The 16,579-nt window shown below is 42.8% G+C and overlaps 1 protein-coding gene across 3 annotated transcripts in view; it reads right to left on the minus strand.

Moving 5' to 3' along the window:
• The window catches only part of LOC126470034 (endothelin-converting enzyme homolog), a 434,767-nt gene that overhangs the window by 277,930 nt on the left and 140,258 nt on the right, over nt 1-16,579 (minus strand). For all 3 annotated transcript variants that reach the window (XM_050097524.1, XM_050097525.1, XM_050097526.1), the window contains exon 2: nt 1,011-1,118. In XM_050097524.1, the coding sequence (XP_049953481.1) occupies nt 1,011-1,118 (108 nt within the window). The remainder of the gene's footprint in view (nt 1-1,010; nt 1,119-16,579) is intronic.

The raw sequence follows: 16,579 nt of genomic DNA on the forward strand, positions 1-16,579 counted from the left end.
TGTGCGGATTAGCCGCGACAGCAGCTAAAACACCTACTTGGGCATCATCATTTGTTGCAGGTCGTGGCTGACGTTTCACATGTGGCCGAACACTTTCCTGTTTCCTTAAATAACGTAACTATCCGGCGAACGGTCCGGACACTTGGATGATGTCGTCCAGGATACCGAGCAGCATATATAGCACACGCCCGTTGGGCATTTTCATCACAACAGCCATTCATCAACACGATATCGAGCTTTTCGCAATTGGTAAACGGTCCATTTTAACACGGGTAATGTATCACGAAGCAAATACCGTCCTCATTGGCGGAATATTACGTGATACCACCTACTTATACGTTTGTGACTATTATAGTGCCATCTATCACAAAGCGAAAAAAGTGGTCCAACTAAAACATTTATATTTCCTTACGTACTACACAAATATGTAATAAAAAATTGGGGTTCCTATTTTTAAAAAAAACGCAGTTGATATCCGTTTGTCCTACTGCAGCGCCATCTAGCGGGCCAACCATAGCTCCAGCTGGTTTCCCCCTTCAAGCTAGACGAGTTTCGTTCTTTGTAGTTTTTTCGTTCGTGAGATATTTGGCCCGGTCACTATCAATGGACCACCCTGTATAACTTTTCAATCCGACTAATTAGAACAGTATTTATAAATGTACCAGAACTACAAGGTGTTATTATATATGATCAGCACGAGAAATACACCGAGGAATATCACAGCCAACGCTTAGCACAATGGAAAACTGAAGTCCATAGCACTGTTGTCTCTCTGGTGGCGTCACAGGCCGCTGGTCAGTGGCAGCGTATTAGCCGGAATTGGCCTATCTGTCAAATTTCTACCTGCCTTGTGTAAATACCGTGTTCGTGTACGCACTCCCTTGGTCGACCTATAAATTCTACGTAGTAGTACTCGATTTCAGTAAGATAATGTGCGCCCAACAAGAACACAGGAGGTAAGTACCAAAAATGCGGCTGTACATGAAGGCCACGGTGAGAGAAAACTTTACCATGCGGAATCGGATCCGGGGGCCGCCGGGCGTCGAAGTGCCAGTCAGCTGAACCGACCCGACGCTGCTGGCGTCGTCGTCGAACTCCGCCTGCTTGTAGCGCGCCATCTGCAACAGACAACACATTCGCTACTTACACTGCCACACACTTTCATCTACGTTTGCTATACGTATGCGATTACGCCTCGCTTATAATGTAACCGACTTGCAGATTACAGGAATTAAAGTTTTTTTTTTATGTGCGCCCTGGCAAGTATAGTCAAGATAACGCTAAAGTACAGTTTTTGATAGCCGATGGTTATAATTAAAGTGCAGCTACTCGCAGAGATCCAGTGAGGCAGTAATTATCATATGGCAGCGAAACTTGGTAGATAATCTAATGCGTTAACACGGAGCCGATTTACGCTGGGAAAAAAATAGTTTCAATTTTGGCCACCAGGTGCAAATCTGGCGCCGTAAATACACCTAAGATGTGTAGAAATAGTAGGGCATTGTCTATATTTTTCAATGTTCGTATAGTTGGATGCATAGCATCGAATTACGCAGACACTGTAAAATACAGACACTTCCCTGCTGTATTTCACACCAAAGCAAGGCAATCTGACGAGCAAAACAATGTCTCTCCCTGCGCGGTAACCATACGATTTGTTCGCGAACACTATGGTATGTAGAAACTAGGACATATGGAAGTTTGGGGCGGTCTGGAGGCATGGTTGGATGCCTGAGGCGGGTAAGGCGCCCGCTTGCGTAAAGCGGGAAATCCGGGTTCGAGTCCCGATCCGGTACAAATTTTCATATGTTACTAGGAAATCGTATAGCCGTCGTCATTCATATTCGTAATGTGTGAAACCGTTTCATAACATACAGAAATGTTTCCATATGTAATGGTTTAGGAACGGGGTGTGAGCAGGAAAGGTAACACAACTGCCACTTACACAGTTTGTTCAATATGAGCGCCGGCGAATTCCACGAGATGCTGTACAACACCAAATTTGGAAAACTGGACCTAATTTTTTCCAGCGTAAATCCCTTACGTTAAGTATTGGCATATCTACGAAGTTTCGCTGCCATACGAAAGTTACAGCACATACTAGACCAACCCCAACGTGCTCCCATGCTCACCCAACAACATCGCAAATTATGATTAAAGCGGGCGCAGGATCACCGAAATTGGACCGCGGATCAATGAAATCGTATCGGCTTGTAGGAAGATTGACGTTCATTGTTAAAATTAGTTCGACGAACGCGTCCAGACACACCGTCATGGAGGCGTTATTAATCACTGGACGCAGAACTCCGAAAATTACCTATCACATGAAACGCTGAATTTCATTTAGTGGATACTTCTTGAATTAGTTTGACGTCTCATTCTCTTTGTAGTTAGTCTCTTGCTACTACACTTGTTTGAACAAAAATACTATCCTTTTCACAGGTAATAAACCCAGGCACTTTTTCAGTCTTTTCAATAGAATTTTTGTTACCAAACTAAGCATGTGAGCAAAACACGATATATGACTTTTTCCCCAAATGCTATTTCTGTTCCTTTACTGATGTCGTTACGGAACATGTTCAAAAAGGATTCGTTTAAATAACGAAAAAATAATTGACTGAGGCATCAAGTAGAATGGCTTTTTTGCCATCGCAGGTCAATATTTTGTCTTTAACATCGATATTACAAAGTTTCAAAGGCTTCAGTGTCGATATTGAAACATAGATGATTAAATTCCCGACATAAATATTTTGTAAATATCGATGATCAACGGACGTCCGTAGGAGAAACTAACTTGATCAGGTAACTGAGTATAGGCACCAGTGCTTGTTGTTACTTCAAAGTGCAAGCATGGAGAACATGCTTTCGGTTGTTGTCGTTCTGATCTTCAGTTTGAAGACTGGTTTGGTGCAGCTCTCCACGCTAGTCTATCCTTGTAATCCCTTTCGTCTCTGAGTAATTACTGCAGCCTACATCAACTTGAACCTGCTTAGCGTATTGACGCCTAGGTCTCCCTCTACAATTTCCCCCCCCCCCCCCCCCCACACACACACACATATACATTTCCCTCCAACACCAAATTTACGATTCCCTGATGCCTCAGGATGTGTCCTATCAACCGACCACTTCCTTCAGTCATGGTGTGCCATAAATTAAATTTCTTCTCGATTCGATTCGGCACTTCCTCAGTATTTATGAGATCTATCCCTCTAATCTTCGACCACCCACAGCAGCACGACAATACAAAAGCGTCTGTTCTTTTCACGTTTGAACTGCTTATCTTGCACGTTTCACTTCTGTACAAGGCTATACTCCAGAGAATTACCTTCAGAAAAGGCTTCCTTACACTGAAATTCGTATTAGATGTTAACAAACTCCTCTTTTTCAGAAATGCTTTTCTTGACATTGCCAGACTGCAGTTTACATACTCTCTAATTCGTCCATCTTCAGTTATTTTGGTGTCCAAACAGCAAAACCCGTCTACTGTTTTTAGTGCTTTATTTCTTAATCTAATTGCCTCAGCTTCGCATGATTTAATTCGTCTACTTTCCGTTGCCCCAGGTTTACTTTCGCTGATGTTCATCTTATAATCTCTTTTCAGGACACTGCCCACTCCGTTCAGCTGCTACCCCAAGTCCTTTGCCGTCTCTGACAGAATTACAATGTTAACGCCTAACCTCAAAGATTTTATTTCTTCTTCCTGAACTTTAATTCCTACAACCCTGTCTCCCTTCCTTCTCAACTACTGGTTCCCTTTATGTCCTCCAACTCTTATAATTGCACTCTGATTTCCGTACAAGTTGTAAATACCCTTTCGGTCCAGTATTTTACCCTGCTACTTTAAAAATGTCAATGAGAGTAGTCTAGTCAGCCTTTCCAAACGCTGTATTCTAAGATAAATCGGACAGTCAGTGCTGCCTCACCAGTGTGCGATTTGCAGGGGGGGATGGGGGGGGATTCCCCCCCCCCCCCTCTGCATCAGATCATCCCCTCGTCTGGTTTTAGTTTATGCATCACAACCTGGGATGTTTATTTCCCACGCACTGGAGTAAAACTTTACATATAATTTAAATTTGTGGAGCCGAACACTGAAAGATTTTAATAAGACTTATTATTAATACTATTAGTATGTTTCAGTTTTCTATCATCAGAATAAGTACAACTTTTCACAAATGTGCCTCTACTTTTTGAATTCCCCTCGTATATCTGTACCCATATGTAGATGATTTGGTAAATAAGCTTTACCTATAATGTACTTTTAAACATATAACAGGGGATGGCTTTTCTGATAGTGCATACGCATCAATAGTGAGTTTCGGCATTAACATCTATTTATAAATAGCTGTTTAACCATGCGTAACGCCACGGCCCAAGCTAGTTATATATATAATTCTACTAACCCCCTAAGACATCCCCCCCACTGGTAAAAGCACAAATCGCACGCTGTGCCTCACAGTTCCTACATTTCTCCGGAACCCATACTGATCTTTCCCGAAATCGGCTTCTACCAGTTTTTCCAGTTTTCTGTAAATAATACGTGTCAGTATTTTGCACTCAATGTTTATTCAACGCATGATTCGGTAATATTCAAACTTGTCATCATCTGCCTTCTTTGGAACTCAAAATCAGAACTTTCCCTTCCTCCTTCCTGGGAGTAAAAACGACGATGCTGACACTTGATCAGGTCTTCAGTTCGCTTTGCCAGGTAATACATTAGTCTCACGCTTAAGATGCATCAACGCGATTCACACGATGCTTGAATTTTGAGATTTGTTGGCAAGTTCGGGTGTTGCACTTTTTGCGTGTCACTGCAATTTCTCCTCAACTGTCGTATTAACGGAGCCTAACTATGACATTAATGCTATTTTGTCTTTGTGAGGAGAAGCTAGGACAGCAGGGGCAGATAAGCGGCGCAGACCGTTACAACAAGTGGCACTTGAAGGGTCTGGAGGTCGGCTGGCGTGGACGTTCCTCTGCGTGTAATGACGAAGCCGGGCGCGCTGCACGGTTGCCACTCGCTAGCGTAGCCTGACACACAGCTCTGTCAATACAACACGAACGGCTCGTTTCTAGACAATGTTGCCAGCATCACGTGTCGGCCAGCAACTGAAATACTTTGCACACACGAACAGTACGGTCCACAGAACAAGATAAGTTCACACTTGCATAGTTCTAATAGTGTGGTATGTCGGACAATATTTTAAAAAATGAACGCCTTTTTTAATATAATTTATTCTCCGTCACACTCGCTCACAGTTTAAATGCAAAATTACCGGTTTCAGATTTCACCGGCCGTCTTCAGACCATACGACAGACACCGGAGTCCATTCCGTCCACTAAGGAAACCACGCAGTCGATTCCTCAGTGCTCGGAATGAACTGCGTCATCCGTCTTACGATCTGAATATTCCCGGTGGCGACCGCAATAGATGCTTTCGTATTGAAATTGTGTGTGATTGTGCCGGAAAATTAAATTATTTTCAAAACAAACATTTGAACAGTTACTGGCATCTCCAGAAGAACTGAATTATCGTTGTTTTCTAAATGAACACATCTACATCTGCACGGCTACTCTTCAATTCAGACTTAAGTGCCTGGCAGAATCATTCATCGAACCACTTTCACACTATTTCTTTAATGTTCCACACTCCAATAGCGCGCGGGAGAGATGAACACTTAACGCTTTCCATGTGAGCTCTGATTTATCTTATTTTATGACAATGATCAGTTCTCCCTTTGCAGGTGCGTGTCAACAAAATGTTTACCTATTCAGAGGAGAACGTTGGAGATTGAAATTTTAGTGTAAAGATCTTTCAGCAACGAAAAACGCCTTTGTTTTAATGACTGCCGCTCCAACTCGCGTAGATATCACATACGTGACACTCTCTCGCGATAATACAAAACGAGCTGCCCTTCTTTGAACTTTTTCGAAGTCTTCCGTAAGTTCAGTCTGATAGGGATCCCATACTGCCAGCAATACTCCAGCAGAGGACGAACAAGCGTAGTGTAGGTAGTCTCTTTAGAAGACATGTTGCATCTTCTAAGAGTTTCGCCAATAAAACGCAGTGTTTGGTTTGCCTTTCAGACGGCACTAACTATGTGATCGTTCCAATTTAAGCTGTACGTAATTTTAATTCCTTGACATTCAGCTGAATTGACAGCCTTTAGATCTGTGTGACTTATCATTTAAACAAAATTTAACGGGTTCCTTTTAGTATTCATGTGAATAACCTCTGACATCGAACTGCCACTCTTCGCACAATACAGAAATCTTGTCTAGATCATTTTGCAATTGGTTTTGATCTTCTGATAACTTTATTTGACGGTAAATGAGAACATCATCTGCAAACAATCTAAGATGGCTGCTCAGATAGTCTTCTAAATCGTTTATATAGGTTGGGGAACGCGAGATATCACGTCTATTTTATTTGATTACTTTCCGTCAATTACTACGAACTGTGATCTCTCCGATAGTAAATCACAATCCAATCGTACAATTAAGACGATACACACACTTTTTGTATCATCAGCTACCTTCGCCTGAGGCGTTAATTCTGAATGACCAGTTAACACGAAGAACGACCAGCGTGAACAATCATTTACCCAATACGGACGATTTCTTTAGATGCATAATCACCGTGGACGGTTACTGTATGTATATCTATGACCTCGAGACAAAGTAGAAAAGCAAGACGTGAAAACATGTGGATCACCTCATCCGAGAAATTAAAAAAAAATAATACAATACTGTAGTGCCTTTCTTATTCCGAATTATGATGCAAAGTTTCTGTGGACATGCATGCGTGTCCGAAGGAGCATTGCATCGTAATTGCCGGCCGCGGTGGTCTAGCGGTTCTAGGCGCTCAGTCAGGAACCGCGCGACTGCTACGGTCGCAGGTTCGAATCCTGCCTCGGGCATGGATGTGTGTGATGTCCTTAGGTTAGGTAGGTTTAAGTAGTTCTAAGTTCTAGGGGACTTATGACCACAGATGTAGAGTCCCATAGTGCTCAGAGCCATTTGAACCATTTTGCATCGTAATTCGGAATAACACAGGCACTGCAATATCATATTTATCCGCCGACACCGGGCAAGTGACTTTCAAGTACAATGTGCCCCCTGTACGGGAATATACATAATGGATGTATTAGTATAGGTTGTAGACACATGGCTGACGATACAGGGAAGTTTGGATCTGGCCGTGATTCGTGCTCGGACCGCCAAATGGGGCGTTCCTGTGGAAAGACTGCCGGCAAGGAAACTCAGCGTGTTCGGTCAGAGGGTTAGCTGCCCTCTGTAATAAAAAAACTGAGTTAATGGATCAACGACGAACTGAAACGGGTGTCTTGCGACGTCCGCCCCTACCAGATACAACGAACAAACACGAACAAAATAAGATCAATTTTAAAAAATAAAAATAAGAAAATAAAAAATGGTGAGGTGACTGCTCGTGGTAAGCGGGAAATCCGGGTTCGAGTCCCGATCCGGGGCAAATTTTCGTTGTCGTCATTCCATTATACGGCTGGTGGTAGTCCATATTTGCCACTGCGAATGCATTCCATGTAAAAAAAAATGAAGACTCAAACACCATAGAATAAAGTGGAAGTAAATGCTTTTTTTAGGACGGGACTGGCATGGTGTGATACTAACAGATTATGCTCGTATTCTTCTGACATGGCTCTCAGTGACTTCTACCTCTTTCCTAGAATGAAGAAACCATTGCGAGGCACCCATTTCCAGAATGACAATGAGGTGATTTTCGTAGTGTGGCGGTTCCTTACACTCAAAATGCAGTTATACAATAAAAGCCTCCCCCAAGTCAGTCATCATTAGAAACAATATACTCCACTGAAGGGTGAATATATATGGAGGACTGACACCATCGCCACGGTTCTTTGAGCCGATAATAGAAATTTTATGATCATCCGGCGTAATGGTCCATCATCGATCGATGCAGCTGAACTGCACTCAAACTGTCGAGGGAAGATAAACTATTATCTAATCTCAATGACAGGAAATAACTTCATATAACAAAACAGCTCGAATTTTATGTGAAATTAAAAAGCAAACATTTGGAAAACTCTCTCAAATCGCAGGGTGTGTCAAAAAAGCAAGTAGCATCCTACTATCCTCGTCCAGTCTTCATGATTTTAGATTTCCAGTGATTTTCCGAAATCACGTAGTTCAAATGTGGTATCAGTTCCTGTCGAAAGAATACGGCCGATTTCCGCCCACTGTTTTTCCTGGATGATTGTACACTTCGTCTCTATTGACTTGCTTTACGGCTCATCAAACCTCAATCTTGACAAGAGTTGTATAAGTAGGTTTCGAAAATTACCTATGAAAATTGTTCACAATATTTATAAGTTCGGTTTAAAGGATCAGCCACTGTCTTACTTAGAGTAACAAGGACTTGCAGCGTCATATGAGCGAGGTACTTCGCATTCTTGAGCTGGAGGACTCTGAATGCCTAGGGGAGATGCTTTAGTTTGTGAAACTACGCGACACGCGCAGTAAACTGTGCTGTCCTGTAGCGCACTTCAACTCGGGGTGTTTCACAGAAACCTGTGAATCACAAAAACACGCGCCGCAGTGTATTACGCTACCCTGTTTCACATGAATCACGTCAGCAAAGCTTACGTGATTTGCAGCCAGCTAGCGTATACAGTATTCCTTCCCTTGCAGTAAAAGGGGTATCCACCCATCTGAATGAGTGTCCGATGCCCCATTACCATTCTGGGTCCTGTGGTGGACGCTGTAACGAAACTAGGGTAACATTAGGAAAAACTGTATGTTAATATTTTTTGCAAATTTCTTATTGTTTTTACTGTTAGAAACTCTATTTAAGCGCATACGTACTTTCCACATGCGACAACAGTACAATTCGGAGAGTATTTCTTTGTCAATTTGTTCCTTTTTTCTGCCAAACTCGCGTACTGCCAATGAATAAAGTCCACCTGAATGCCTTGCTATGTATCTTAACCTCCTTTATCTTGTACTTCTGACGTAAAGGACAAAGGCAGCCGAATCGTTATACAGTCTATCCCAAATTATGGTAAACGTACACTACGTGATCGAAAGTATTCGGACACCCCCAGAAACATACGCTTTTCATATTAGGTGCATTGTGCTGCCACCTACTGCCAGGTACTCCATATCAGCGACCTCAGTAGTGATTAGACATCCTGAGAGAGCAGAATGGGGCGCTCCGTGGAACTCACAGACATCGAACGTGGTCAGGTGATTGGGTGTCACTTGTGTCATAAGTCTGTACGCGAGATTTCCACTCTCCTAAACAGCCCTAGGTCCACTGTTTCCGATGTGATAGCGAAGTGGAAACGTGAAGGGACACGTACAGCATAAAAGTGCATAGGCCGACCTCGTCTGTTGACTGACAGAGACCGCCAAGAGTTGAAGAGGGTCGTAATGTATAATAGACAGACATCCTTTATTTTTGTTATTCCTTGCTTAATATAAGGCTTAATATAAGTAGACTGAAGAATGTGTTGGTAATGGTAATACATTGCATCAACATCTGTACAATGTTGTAGTTTATTATACTTCAAAATATTACATGACTCTTAGTAATAAAAAGATTGTGCTCCTGTAGCAGCGTTGCTGCTTCGTAAGCCCGCCTGTGGCATTGGAATGGATTATACATGAATTATTATTAGAAATTAAATTTTATGTTTTATATAATTATTAAACAAGTGGCAAACCTCCAGGGACTGGTATGTGTTTTGAGACCACATTAGAGTGACGATCGGCAATGATTCTAACTGGGAAAATGTAAGTTAATTCAGATGAGTGGAAAAAACAGCTTTATAATGTTAGAAAACAGTATTAGTGGTGTGCTACTTGACACAGCCAAGTCGATTATAAATACCTAGACGTAACGTTACAAAGCATCATCAAATGGAACGAGCGCGTGAGATGGGTTGTAGGAAAGGCGAATCGTCGATTTCGTGTTATTGGGAGACCTACCAGCACATCTGAAACGCTGCATAAATGAAGGAGACCACGTACAGAACACTTACGCGAATCATTATTGAGTACTTCTCGAGTATTTGGGACCCACACCAAGTCAGATTAAAGGAAGACCTCGAAGCAGTTCAGGGGCACCCTGCCAGATTCGTCACCGGTAGGTTCGACCGGCACACGAGCATTACTGAAATTCTCCGTGTACTCAAATATGAATGCCTGGTCGGAAAAAGACATTCTTTTCGTTAAACACTATTAATAAAGTTTGATGAGAACCGGCATTTACGACTGATTACACGACGATTATAGAGCCAGTAACATACATCTCGCGTAAGCTCCACAAAGACAAATTAACAGAAATTAAGACTCGTACGGAAGCATATAGACAATTTTTTTCCCCTGTCTCCATTCTCGAGCGGATCAGGAAAGAGAATGATTAGATGTGGCGCATGGTACAGCCGCCATGCACTGAAAGCTAGCTTGCGGAGTATGTGTGTCGATCGATGTAGATGAAGAACTTATGAGCACATAAAACTACGTACTTTATTTTTCTACTACAATATTTTAGTGATAAAGCTTATAAGTTGCATATTTTCCCGTTTTCTATAACACAAATAACATAAATCACTTATTTGAAAGGTGTTTTCTATAGACTGAATTCAGTTTTACATGTTACTGATTATATATCTCATTAAGTTACTTTTTTCTGCGACCCACTTGAGTCCGTGGGGCATCGAATCAAGAGCGGAAAATCGTGGACGCACCAGTACAAGTGACATACTGGATTTCACAGTACGTCTTATTCAAGCACGCCAATTGATTGCCGATTGTTCGAGTGTGTAAAGTTTCCCAGCAGTTCAGTGTTGTGAGTGTTGCCGAAAGAGCAATAGCTTTTTTTTTTTTTTTTTTTAAGCTGTATGATAAGATAGTGGGCTTCAAATGTCACAAGTAATGCAGAACAAAAGCATCAGGCAGTGAAGAGTTCGTCAAATCAGTGGAACCAGCGTTTTGCAGAAGCATTTGCTGCCACATCATGCGGTATTTCACAAGGGGTGTATTTTATGGATTCGTGCGAAGCTTGAATTATTTTAATATACTTTTCGTTGAGTTAAATAACCCCCAGATAAATGTATTGGCCGGCCGAAGTGGCCGTGCGGTTAAAGGCGCTGCAGTCTGGAACCGCAAGACCGCTACGGTCGCAGGTTCGAATCCTGCCTCGGGCATGGATGTTTGTGATGTCCTTAGATTAGTTAGGTTTAACTAGTTCTAAGTTCTAGGGGACTAATAACCTCAGCAGTTGAGTCCCATAGTGCTCAGAGCCATTTGAACCATTTTTGATAAATGTATTTCTGTCCAGATTCACAAGTCACTGGACACCCGACGAAGCAACATTGAGAAAACAGAGCGGGGTGAGGCAGTTGTTAGCACACTGAATCCTATGTGACCGATGTCTTGCTATTTGGTCCCATCCCCCGATCAACCAATCAACCAACAATGAAAAAACTCTATCTGTCAATGCGTGTCATTGAAACCATGCATCGAGTTTGCGAAACATGAAGCAATGCGGATAATTGTGTGTGAACTGATGAGACATGCGAGCTGATTGGTAGGTTAATTTGGAAGTATCTGTACTGGAGCATTTTCAAAGAACGATGAGTATTCTCCGTCATTCCTGTTAAATTGACACGAGCGGAAAACTGTCACCGATTCGTCCAGTGATTGGAGTTTTAAGGAATCCATGGAATTAATGATCTAACAGCATTCGTTAAGATGATGTTGTTCTACTTTTAACAGATGGAAAAAGGAGCCAAGGGATTACGAGCAAGCTATTCTAAACCGATTCACCCTGTTGCGTCATTCATTTGTTACATCGTATTTGCGAGAAAATACGGCTGGTTTTGTTAAAGCACTCTACTGAATTGAAATTAATCACAATATAGCTACGGAAGTAGCCCTAGCCCGTTGTCCCATTCAACGATATTTTATGAAATTTGCGCTCCAACGCACATTTGAAATCAGACTTTACACAACAGCAAATTTTAGATTTTGTATGAAGGCTATCAAAGCAAGAGAAGCTTTTGATTTGCTTTTGACTGAAGCAATACGCGAGGTCGTCAATGCCTTTGCAGCGCTCGGAAACGTAACCGGAAGTAAGGCCGACACAATTGTACAAAAAGCTCGTTCCTATTTGAAGGAATACGACGGTTTCGAAACTGTGTATTCTGTTGCCGCTGCTGCGTTGAGCGGTGATATTTCAGCATCGCTTCCTGAAGGCTTCACAGTACAGCATATCGCTTTATTTAAACGTGAAAGGTTGGTTGGTTGGTTGGTTGGTTTGGAGAAGGAGACCAGACAGCGCGGTCATCGGTCTCATCAGATTCGGGGAAGGATTGGGAAGGAAGTCGGCCGTGCCCTTTCAGAGGAACCATCCCGGCATTTGCCTGGAGTGATTTAGGGAAATCACGGAAAACCTAAATCAGGATGGCCGGACGCGGGATTGAACCGTCGTCCTCCCGAATGCGAGTCCAGTGTCTAACCACTGCGCCACCCCGCTCGGTAAACGTGAAAGGCTGACATGTGCTGTGGAACGCTCTTTTTCACGTTGTAGGGAAATCGTCACTCTGTAACCGACAACCAGAGCATGGTGTACAGCACTGCTTTTCCTACAAATTTTTATCGCGTGAAGTTAGAAGTTTGTCGAAGTATAAAAATAGGGATTCAGTCTAAAGGGGTGCAGGTCAAACACAGGACGAGGATAGACCTAGGAAGCATTGGCACTCTAGTTGTAAATAGTCGTAGCTGTGTTGGGAAAGACCCAGAACTCCCAGCGCTCATAAGAAGCGCCGAAGGAGAAATCGTTATAGGTGCTTAAAGCTACCTAAAGCCGCAAATAAGTTCAACCAAAGTTTTTACCAGTGATCTAAAGGTGTTCAGAAAGGATAAATTAAGTTCAGTAGTTGGCGTGTTTGTTGCTGTTGCAAGTAGTTTATCGTGTAATGAAATTGCGCTGGTTGCTGGGATTTACAGTGGGGAGGGGCTATACTCGACAACTGGAATAAATTAATATTTATTTTACCCGACACCCACCTCCCGCCCCCCAACTCAGATGATATATATAGTGAAGGGTTTAAGAAAAATTTGAGTCTCATTTCGAACTGATATCCGACTCATACAATTAAAGTTGGAGGTGACTTCAATCTCTGATTAAAGTCGGTGATAGGCATGAAACATCGGCCGAAATCGAACTAAATGCATTCTCCGAAAATTATTTTGAGCAATTAGTTCAGGAGCTCACACGAAGTATAAATGGTTGCGATAACGAACTAGGCCTCTTGACAACAAACAGTTATGAACAAATAGTGTCAACACGGATACAGAGATTAGTGACCACAAAGTCGATGTAATGAGACTAAATGCCGTAACATCCAAATCCACCAAAACAGACGCAAGTATATAAGTTAATATAAAAGAACAGAAAAAATTTGCTTCTTGGGTTCTTAAGAGACAGTTTCAATTCCTTCTAAACTATGTAAGCGTAGACCCGATGCGACTTAAATTCACAGAAATAGTACTGACAGCCATTGAGAGATTGGTACCAAATAAATTAATAACAGACGGAACAGACCCCCTTGGTACACAAAACAGGACGGGACGCTGTTGCTGAAGCAATGAAAAAAACATGTTAGATATAAAAGGACACAAAATCCCCAAGATGGACAATGGCTTTACAGAAGCTCGGAATTTAGTTCGGTCTTCAATTTGAGATGCTTTCAATACTTTCCACATTGAAAATGTGTTTCGAAATCTTACAGAAAACTAAAGAGATTCTAGTCGTATGTAAAACACATCAACGGCAACACACAGTCAATACCTTCACTGTACTATAGCAGTGGTAGTGCTACCAATGACAGCGGCACTGAAATGCTGTTACTGAACATGGTTTTCCGCAATTATTTCACCTTCACCGAAGAAGATGCAATAAATATCCCAGAATTCAAATCAAGAACAGTTGCCAACATGAGCAACTTAGATGTAGGTACACTCTGTGTAGCGAAGCAACGTAAGTCACTTAATAAAGGCAAGTCTTGCGTTCCACATTGCATACCAGTTATGAACCTTTCGGAGTATGCTGATGTAATACAGGGTGTATCAAAAAGAATTGTCCTATCTAACACGTCAATATTTCTGAAACTAATAAATATATGCAATGAATTATGTTTTTTGATGAACAGGAAAGTCAAAAAGTTTTTTCGTACCTTTTCATAGGTGTTAAATACGCCCCCTTGAGATGCACGGCATAAGTCAATGCGGTATTCAAATTGTTCCCACGCTGCAGCGAACATGTCTTGAGTTACAACTTTCACAGCTGCTGTTATGCGATGTTTCTATTCACTAATTGTTGTTGGTAACGGAGGCATATAAACAGAGTCTTTTATAAACCCCCACAAGACATAATCACATATAGTCAGGTCTGGTGACCTTGGAGGCCAGTAATGTAAATCCGAATCATTTGGTTCAGTGCGACTGATCCATCGTTCACTAATCCTTTGATTTTGAAATTCCCGCACTTCCAGATGCCAGTGTGTCGGTGCCCCATCTTGTTTGTAAAAGAAGTCGTTCGAATCAGTCTCGAAATGTGGTAAAAGTAAGTTCTGAAGCATATCGAGATATGTGCTTCCTGTAACAGTGTTCTCGGCAAAGAAAAATGGACCATACACCTTTTCCCGCGAAACTGCACAAAACACATTAAAGTTTGGAGAGTCCAACTCATGTTGTACAACTTCATGTAGTTTTTCTGTACCCATATTCTCACATTACGACGTTTCACCTTTCCATTTAAATGGAACGTTGCCTCGTCACTAAACACTAAGTGAGGAAGAAAAATGTCATCCTGCGCCGCGCGGGATTAGCCGAGCGGTCTTAGGCGCTGCAGTCATGGACATGGGTGTGTGTGTTTGTCCTTAGGATAATTTAGGTTAAGTAGTGTGTAAGTTTAGGGACTGAAGACCTTAGCAGTTAAGTCCCCTAAGGTTTCATACACATTTGAACACTTTGTCATCCTCCAATTACCCAAGAACGAAATTACAGAACTCCACACGTTGTTGTTTGACACCTTAACGAACATCTTGCAGTAGCTGAATTTTGTTTGGTTCCATGTGTAAACGTCATCGCAACACGCGCCAGACTGGCATTAGGGGCAAGTTGAGCTGTCGAGCTCTACAGCAAACGGATTTCTGCGGACTCCTTGTGAAACTATGGCGGATGCGTTGGACGTCCGCGTCAGACAGTCGGGGAAGATTTTTTTTTTCCTTTATCGTAATTTCCATTCCCCATCAGAGGCGGGATGGCAGCAGCGTAAGCACAATGCTCTTCAGCCAAGAGACATAAATAGACAGGAAGACATTAAAACAATATAAAGAAGGAAACATGACGGAATATAGAAACAAAAAGGCGGAACATAAGAAAAGAAAGCATACAAAGTGGTGACTGTAAATTGGGGATAAAAATCTAAAAAAGTATGTTACACAAAAAACACAAACTAGATTAAAAGGCACCAGGCAAAGTACGGCCGAAGCATAAAAAGTTGTAGAATGATGAAAACAGCCACGTGACGGATGGCGTAGCATGGAACAGTCTTGGACAATAAACAGGTCGAACACACAATTGAAACCACATCACTCTAGGACCGAGGACACTGTATAAAGGCATGGAAACACAACTCTTGACGCAGCACACTGATAACGAATAAAAACCTATGAGAATCTGCCGGGGGGGGGGGGGGGGGCAAGGGAAAAAGGGAAAAGGAGGTGAGGAGGGGGGGAGAGAAAGGGGGATGATGTGAGGGGCGCGCCGAAGGCCGCCTGGAGAGGAAAGGGATGAGAGAGAAAAACAGCCCAGGAGGAAGTGCAGGGACTCAGGGAGGGAAGGAGGAAAATCCGCTCTGGAAGAAGGAGGGGAGAGGAAAAAGGGGGCCCTGGGAGGGAGGAACAAGGCCAGGCCACAGTTGGAAGGAAGGGTAGATGTCACGGCGAAGTTCAACATCCGGGAGGAGGAGGTGCTGGGAATTGCCCTGATGAAGGGGATGGAGGGTGTGGAGGTGGAGAGAGAGAGGGATACAGCGACAGAGGCACAGCAACAGGCAGGGGGTGGAGAGGAAGGAGTAAACAAGGGGGTGGTGGAGATAAAGCCCACGGACAGTGTAAAGGTTGTGGAGATGTTGGAGGAAAAGGAGCTGGTGGGGGAAGGGGTTGAGGTCATACAGGAGGCGTGCGGGGGAAGGAATGTGGATACAGAAGGCAAGGCAGAGTGCATGGCACCTGAGGATTGGGAGGGCCTTGTAAAAAGGGGGGGGGGGGGGGGTTGGCGGAGATCCAGGCAATGCTGGCATAACTGAGGATAGGATGTATGAGGGATTTGTAGATGTGGAGTCGGGGACGGCCCTGCGATTTGCCTTTACACAAACAACCTGTTTCTCGGATTGGTCATGTCATCGACTAATGCTCTGTGCTGTAGGATGATCCACACCATACCTAATACAAAAGTCACGCTGAACAGTTGTTACTGACCCACACTGTGCAAAACGTAAAACACGAAACGCTTT

The sequence above is a fragment of the Schistocerca serialis genome, chromosome 3 (genome assembly GCF_023864345.2).
Source record: "Schistocerca serialis cubense isolate TAMUIC-IGC-003099 chromosome 3, iqSchSeri2.2, whole genome shotgun sequence".
Lineage (NCBI taxonomy): Eukaryota > Metazoa > Arthropoda > Insecta > Orthoptera > Acrididae > Schistocerca > Schistocerca serialis.